General features: G+C 47.4%; 1 protein-coding gene across 1 annotated transcript; it reads left to right on the forward strand.

Annotated features, from left to right (window-relative positions):
* Window positions 1-334: 334 nt before the first annotated feature.
* On the forward strand, window positions 335-3,193 carry LOC147723948 (uncharacterized). The gene is made up of 2 exons (XM_086966932.1): window positions 335-470; window positions 2,260-3,193. Exons 1-2 carry the CDS (start codon window positions 335-337, stop codon window positions 2,658-2,660), a joined length of 537 nt encoding a protein of 178 aa, XP_086823058.1. The 3' UTR covers window positions 2,661-3,193.
* Window positions 3,194-6,552: the final 3,359 nt, after the last annotated feature.

Raw genomic sequence — 6,552 nt, forward strand, 5'->3', positions numbered from 1 at the left:
TAATAAAACTAAACGTTTAACTGATAATGGAAAAGTGGTTAGTGCTGACGATTAATTGAAGACATTTCTTGTGGTCGAGCCGAGCTCTCACCTGGTTTCAACTTGATCTTGTTGTTAGAAGTCCATCTTCTGTCTGTGTGGAGAAAAATGGTGCGTGTTAAAAAATCAGCCTTCATCAGTTGTGCCAAAAAGTGCAGCAAGACAACCTTCCCTGGAAAAAGGGACATTTTTTTTAACTTTAACGTAGACAGTCACAAATTACATTGTTTTCACATGTCTTCATTCCTAGACCAAATACTAGTGACTAGTGAGTGCTTTATTCTAAGATTCTTAAATGTACTTTGTAGGTGGAACATCTGGTGGCGGGGCCAGTGTGGTGGTGGTGCTCGACACGGAGGCGGAGGGCAATTCATCAGGGGAGGAGGCGGCGGCGGCGGCTGTGAGAGTTGAGACGGTGGTGGCGGCCAGAGGTAAGCTCTTATATATTCCTTACTTATTGAGATTGAAGACTAGCTGGGAAGGCAAGAATATGAGATGCATGGCTGGGTGAATGATGAAGCAATGATGGGTGGAAGGACAACAGCCTGGGTGGGTGACACAGAAACTGTATGTGTCCATATACCTGGATCATGCTACTATCTGACTCTTAGATAGCATATGTGTATCTAGAGCAGGGGTACTCATAGTACGGCCCGCGGGCCGGTGGTGGCCCGGCAAGCCTTCCTTGGCGGTGCGCAGACCTTGCAGACAATCACTGCTCCCCCGGCCCCCACAGAGCAGAGGCTTTTTTGTATTTCACCTGTTAGCGCCCCTGCATCTCCACTCTGACAATCACTGCTCCCCCGGCCCCCACAGAGCAGAGTGGAGATGCAAGGCCACAAAGAGGTGAAATAGAACAAAGCCTCTGCTCTGTGGGGCCGGGCAAGCAGTGATTGTCAGGGTGGAGAAGCAGGGGCGCTAAAACAAACAAAGCCTCAATAATATGTTAATGGTCTTTTAAAGACCTGTTAAGTACTTTGGTGTTGTTGTCTGTGTGTGCGCGTTGAGGAAGCGGTCTCAACCCGGGCTGAAGGCTGACACAGATAGACACACACACAGTGAGATGACAGAGGGAGAGGGAGGGCAGGAGGGAGAGAGAGATGGAGGGAGGGCAGGAGGGACAGCAGGAGGGAGAGAGATGTATGTAAATGCTGGGTCTGGTGGCTCAGTGGATGAGGGCATCTGCTGCAGGGACCTGTGTGCAACCTCATGGTCACAAGTTATCGTTTTGCTTTAGCCCCGCCCCCTCTGACTCCGCCCCCACCAGTGCGGCCCTCGGCCCCAAACTACACTGTAAATGTAGCCCCTGAGAGAAAGTTTGTGAGTACCCATGATCTAGAGAGAGTAGATGGTCAGTGGATGAACTAAGTGTAACTTTGAAGAGCATGTAACACTGCACCCGCACGTCCGTTCCAGTGTAGGAAAGGCAAGGAAAAGAACTTTTAATTTTGTCCAAATACTACCATAAATAGTAGCAGTAGTTTGTATTGCAAGCACTGCATAGATCCGGTTATTATGGTGGCCACTCCCTACCTCTCTTAATAAGTTTAGTAGTACTCAGTCATTCATGTGTGGATGTATCACTGCCTGTCACTCAATAAAAAGCAAAGCACCTAAAGTCATCCCATATATAAGCAAAAACATCCCATGTGAAGTGATAGATAATCAGATTATTTATCTTCTTCAATTTTCCATTTCTAGTACTCATTTCCACTGTAGGGTGAAAGTTAAATTAATTAAGCAGTAGCCCTTGAGTTGTAACAGAGTATTCTCAGTGCCACCCGTAATAGAAAAGTAAGAGATTCACCACCTGCATGTACTGGACGGGTACAGTAACGCAACGGCAACGCAAGTCTAGGTCACTCCTCATGGCGTGCGTCTCTTTTTCTCGGGTGCAAGTTTACCGCGCTGGCATTATGCCGGCTTGCAGAAAATAACGTACCAATTTTCCAAAACAAGAGACAAGAAGAAGAATAAGACTGGTGTACTTTCATAGTCGACTCCAATGGAAGTCCACAGTGCTCATAGAATTTGTTCCTTAAACTCCCACTAATGTTAGAGCAAGGATGAAGAAGTGTGAGGTTAGATAGATACTGGCCTCAATAGTTATGTAATGCGCTTGCAAGTTGCTAGTTGTACTGCAGCACACATTTCTGCTGAATGATTGAGTTAATCTTAAAGAGCATTGGTTACAGACTATGTCTTTCTTTCTTCATATAGGTTCTCCTTCCAAACGAACAAGGAGGAAGGAGCTGGCTAGAGCGGCCCGGCAACGGAGAATCGAGGCCACTGTTGCGGAATATCGGCGGCTGGTGGCCCTGGAGGACGAGGAAAGTGTGCGGTCGACAACAACGACAACGTCGTCTGCATCGGCCTCCGTGGCCCCACCGGCTGCCACCCAGCACAGTGGTCCACCGAGACTGAGCCGGGCTGCCAAAGGCAAACGCCACCGCCGAGCAGCAAGGCCAACAGCTGCTTCTCACAGGCCTTGCACCTGCAAGGCAGTGAAGGCACGCCTGCGCCGCACTACCCTGATGGTGTCCCGCCTTCAGCAGGAGCTCGCCTTGCTCCGCGAGGAGCATGATGCCCTGGCCCAAAAAGTTAACAGCATCCACCCATAGTGTCCCTTGCCCCTTTTTTAGAGACTTTTGGGGGGTGGGAATTGGGAGTTGGGTTTTTGGGGACTTTTGAAGGACAATCGTTGGGGTTAGGGAGGGTCTTGCGGGAGATTATTTTGTTAGGGATATAAATATACTTTTTCAAACTTTATCTGAGCATACCTGTTTTTTACTGCTTGCCTGGTGGGTGGGGGTTTAACGTTGACTGTTTTCCTGAAAGTTTAGTTCCATTTTCTTCCTTTAAGTGTAAATGCCCAAATGTTTTCAACACTAAGTGCCTCTCACAGACTAAGTGAAGTGAATCCAAGAGTCCTAGGACTTTAGTAGTACTACCTTCAGTCTCTCGTCTCTCGTACTAATACTCCATTATACCCCCAAACCACCAAACGCTTATCTTACCTGTAATTTGTGTTTGAAAGTAGGGCTAGGCCCAGGGCTGGCTCCACGGGAAACACCGAATAACGTTGGCAATCTTGGTCGGATAAAATTTCCTCATAGCGGTGGTACTAGTGGTGTGACACAGTGGCAGTTGCATGCCTATGAAAAAAAAGAAAATGAAATCTGGTTTGTCCTCCTGAGCAATTCAACGGTACAACTGAGAATATAGCAGGTGACAGAAGTACAGTAGAGCAGTGCCACATTGTAGCCTAACAAATGGTAAAGTATAACTACTAATTCGGTTGAAGTTCTTTCACATTAGCAATGGTTCTTTGTCAAGCAGAGTAAGAATATATCATCGACAACTGTGGAAAGAAAGAATGCGACAGTACAGGGCCTGTGTGGAATTATTGATAACTATATTCAACATAAGGTCTCTGTAGCCAGATACCCGAGAGCCTTGCTGGTCACTATAAATCCATTCACAACAACACTCAATGGGGTTGGTCTGGAAGGTGTCACGTTTACTCCCCGTGATCCAGTCGATGCAAATATGGTTCCACCTCCAAATGTCACCAACACCCAGAAGTGTAAACACAGGGTGTTCGAGGCATTAGGCGAGGGAGAAAAATAACAAACTAAAATAAAAAATGTGGGATGGGTAAAGGTAGGGTCAGCAGGGAAAGGATACCTGTAAGAGAAGACAAGACAGGCATCAGTGAAGTGATGTCCTAACATACAAGGGTACTCTCATATAGTCTCACTAAATAGTCTGCAAGTCTCCCGCCTACTCATGGGAAATGTAGTTTCATAGTACGGTAGGCGCTTAGGGGCTGCGTAACCTGACAGAAGGTATAGTAGATAGAAAAGGAGAAATTGCTTTTTTTCTAGGTGTCCCCTCACTCACCAGGGTTGCCCCTTGGTGACATGCTTCATCATTGGGGCCATCCCAGTCCTCTACGGCCTGGGGCGTGCTGCGACTTGCGAATTACGTAGGAGCACTTACAAATGACTATGTGTGGTGCAGATAGTGGAGTGGACTAAGTGATGTGTTAAGGGATCAATGTAGAAGCCGAGAGAGAGCAAAGAAATGCAGTCACAGTCAGAGAAAAAGGCAAGGGATACTGTATCTATGTGGTTGTAGTGGTCCTGTTGGAAGTGGTAAGTAAGTTGCCCGCAGAAAAAAAATCCTCCTATTAGCGGCACTCCTCCATTGCAGCCGACGCTTCGTCCACCGATGTTGGTCACCAGAAGACACCCTGTCCACTGCCTGCCTGATGCTGAATTGTGGCTCGCTACTGTGAAGCCTGACTCCATCCTTTTTTCCCCATTGCAGAGACTGAAACCCGGCCTGTAATTATTCAACGAAAAACAGGAAGTGATATAATATTACAACACCACTGATAAATAAATATAAGGTATGTAGGCTGTGGAGTGCAAAAAGTCACAATTTGTTTTTCCTAGTAGACAGACAGTACAATGTTTTTGAAAGTGCGTACTCTGAGTCACCTTTTGAAGGATAAATAAGTATGGGCAAATTAATGTAGCGGATCTTGCCCCTCAAGCTAGGTGTACTGTAAACTGTGTTTTAGAACAAAAATAGATCTTCCTAGCAGTGCTCCCACCCAAAAAACGAGGCCTAGCAGAAAACTGGAGACAAAACTTACTTTGAAAGTAAAAGTAGGCCGAAGTACCCTAATTACCCATTACCCCCCGTGGATTGCATTCAAACCACTTGCAAGCAACCAAGCAAAAGTAGCCATAGCCAGCATCGCTCCAAGACTCGAAATCCCCCCCACTCAAACACATGCAATAGAAATACTGCTAACCCTAACGAACCCTAAGTTAAGAATAGTGGCAAAGGCTTTCTTTAACTATGCCAAATCCCCCCTTTCCCACCATGGATTTTCTTCAAATGACTTGCAACCAAAATTACACATTCTCACGAGTGCTCTAAGACCCCAGAACTCAGTTTGAAAAATCTAGAACACCCCGATACACATGCAATCCTGCTGCTAGGGCTAACCCTAACGAACCCAAAGTTACAAAAAGTGCCAAAACTAAAGGCTTTTCCGCGCGGATTTTGTCCCAACCACTTCTACCCGGTATTAGACCTTCCCAGGAATGCCCCAAGACCCGGCAACCCACCCGCCAAGAAGCATAACACCCCCAAACAGGCCAAAAGCAAAATCTCATACTTGCAATATTTCTGGGCCTTCGGTCCAAACGCGCTGCGTAGCTAGGCCATAAGTCGGGGTTGGCACGACGGATTTCCTGAAAAGCAAATGCAATCAAGATTAGAGTGTCCCAGCAGTGCTCCCAGACCACGAAACTCACCCAGAAACACCAGGAAGCCCCCCAAACAGGCCCCCGAAAACGCTACATAGAGCAAAATGTCAGAAATAGCCCAAAAAAAAATCGGCCTGGATTTAGTCCCAACCACTTCTACCCGGTATTAGACCTTCCCAGGAATGCCCCAAGACCCGGCAACCCACCCGCCAAGAAGTATAACACCCCCAAACAGGCCAAAAGCAAACTCTCATACTTGCAATATTTCTGGGCCTTCGGTCCAAACGCGCTGCGTAGCTGGGCCATAAGTCGGGGTTGGCACGACGGATTTCCTGAAAAGCAAATGCAATCAAGATTAGAGTGTCCCAGCAATGCTCCCAGACCACGAAACTCACCCACAAACAGACGGAACCCCCCCTAAGAGCACCTCAAAGGCAAGCAAGTCATCAAAAACACAAAAAATTTTCCGCCTGGGATTTGGTCCAAAACACTTTTATCCGGTATTAGAGCTTCCCAGCAATGGCCCCAGAGCCGTCAACCCAGGAGAAAACGAGTAGAAGACCCCCAAACAGCCAAAGAGCAAAAGTACAAAAATGGGGACTTAGTCAATTTTTCACAAATTTCCCAAATCACTCCGCGCGCGCTCTGCAGCTAGGCCCTAAGTCCCCTCTGCCACCATGGATTTGCTTCAAACCTCTTGCAAAGTAAAGTAGATATAGCCAGCAGTGCTCCCAGACCACGAAACTCACCCAGAAACACCAGGAAGCCCCCCAAACAGGCCCCCGAAAACGCTACATAGAGCAAAATGTCAGAAATAGCCCAAAAAAAAATCGGCCTGGATTTAGTCCCAACCACTTCTACCCGGTATTAGACCTTCCCAGGAATGCCCCAAGACCCGGCAACCCACCCGCCAAGAAGCATAACACCCCCAAACAGGCCAAAAGCAAAATCTCATACTTGCAATATTTCTGGGCCTTCGGTCCAAACGCGCTGCGTAGCTAGGCCATAAGTCGGGGTTGGCACGACGGATTTCCTGAAAAGCAAATGCAATCAAGATTAGAGTGTCCCAGCAGTGCTCCCAGACCACGAAACTCACCCAGAAACACCAGGAAGCCCCCCAAACAGGCCCCCGAAAACGCTACATAGAGCAAAATGTCAGAAATAGCCCAAAAAAAAATCGGCCTGGATTTAGTCCCAACCACTTCTACCCGGTATTAGACCTTCCCAG

This window comes from Lissotriton vulgaris, chromosome 4_1, assembly GCF_964263255.1.
Source record: "Lissotriton vulgaris chromosome 4_1, aLisVul1.2, whole genome shotgun sequence".
Taxonomy (NCBI): domain Eukaryota; kingdom Metazoa; phylum Chordata; class Amphibia; order Caudata; family Salamandridae; genus Lissotriton; species Lissotriton vulgaris.

Coding starts and splice junctions, on each gene's coding strand:
- LOC147723948 (XM_086966932.1), top strand. CDS start 335: ATGTACTTTGTAGGTGGAACATCTGGTGGCGGGGCCAGTGTGGTGGTG. Junction 471..2,259: donor GACGGTGGTGGCGGCCAGAG/GTAAGCTCTTAT, acceptor TTCTTCATATAG/GTTCTCCTTCCAAACGAACA.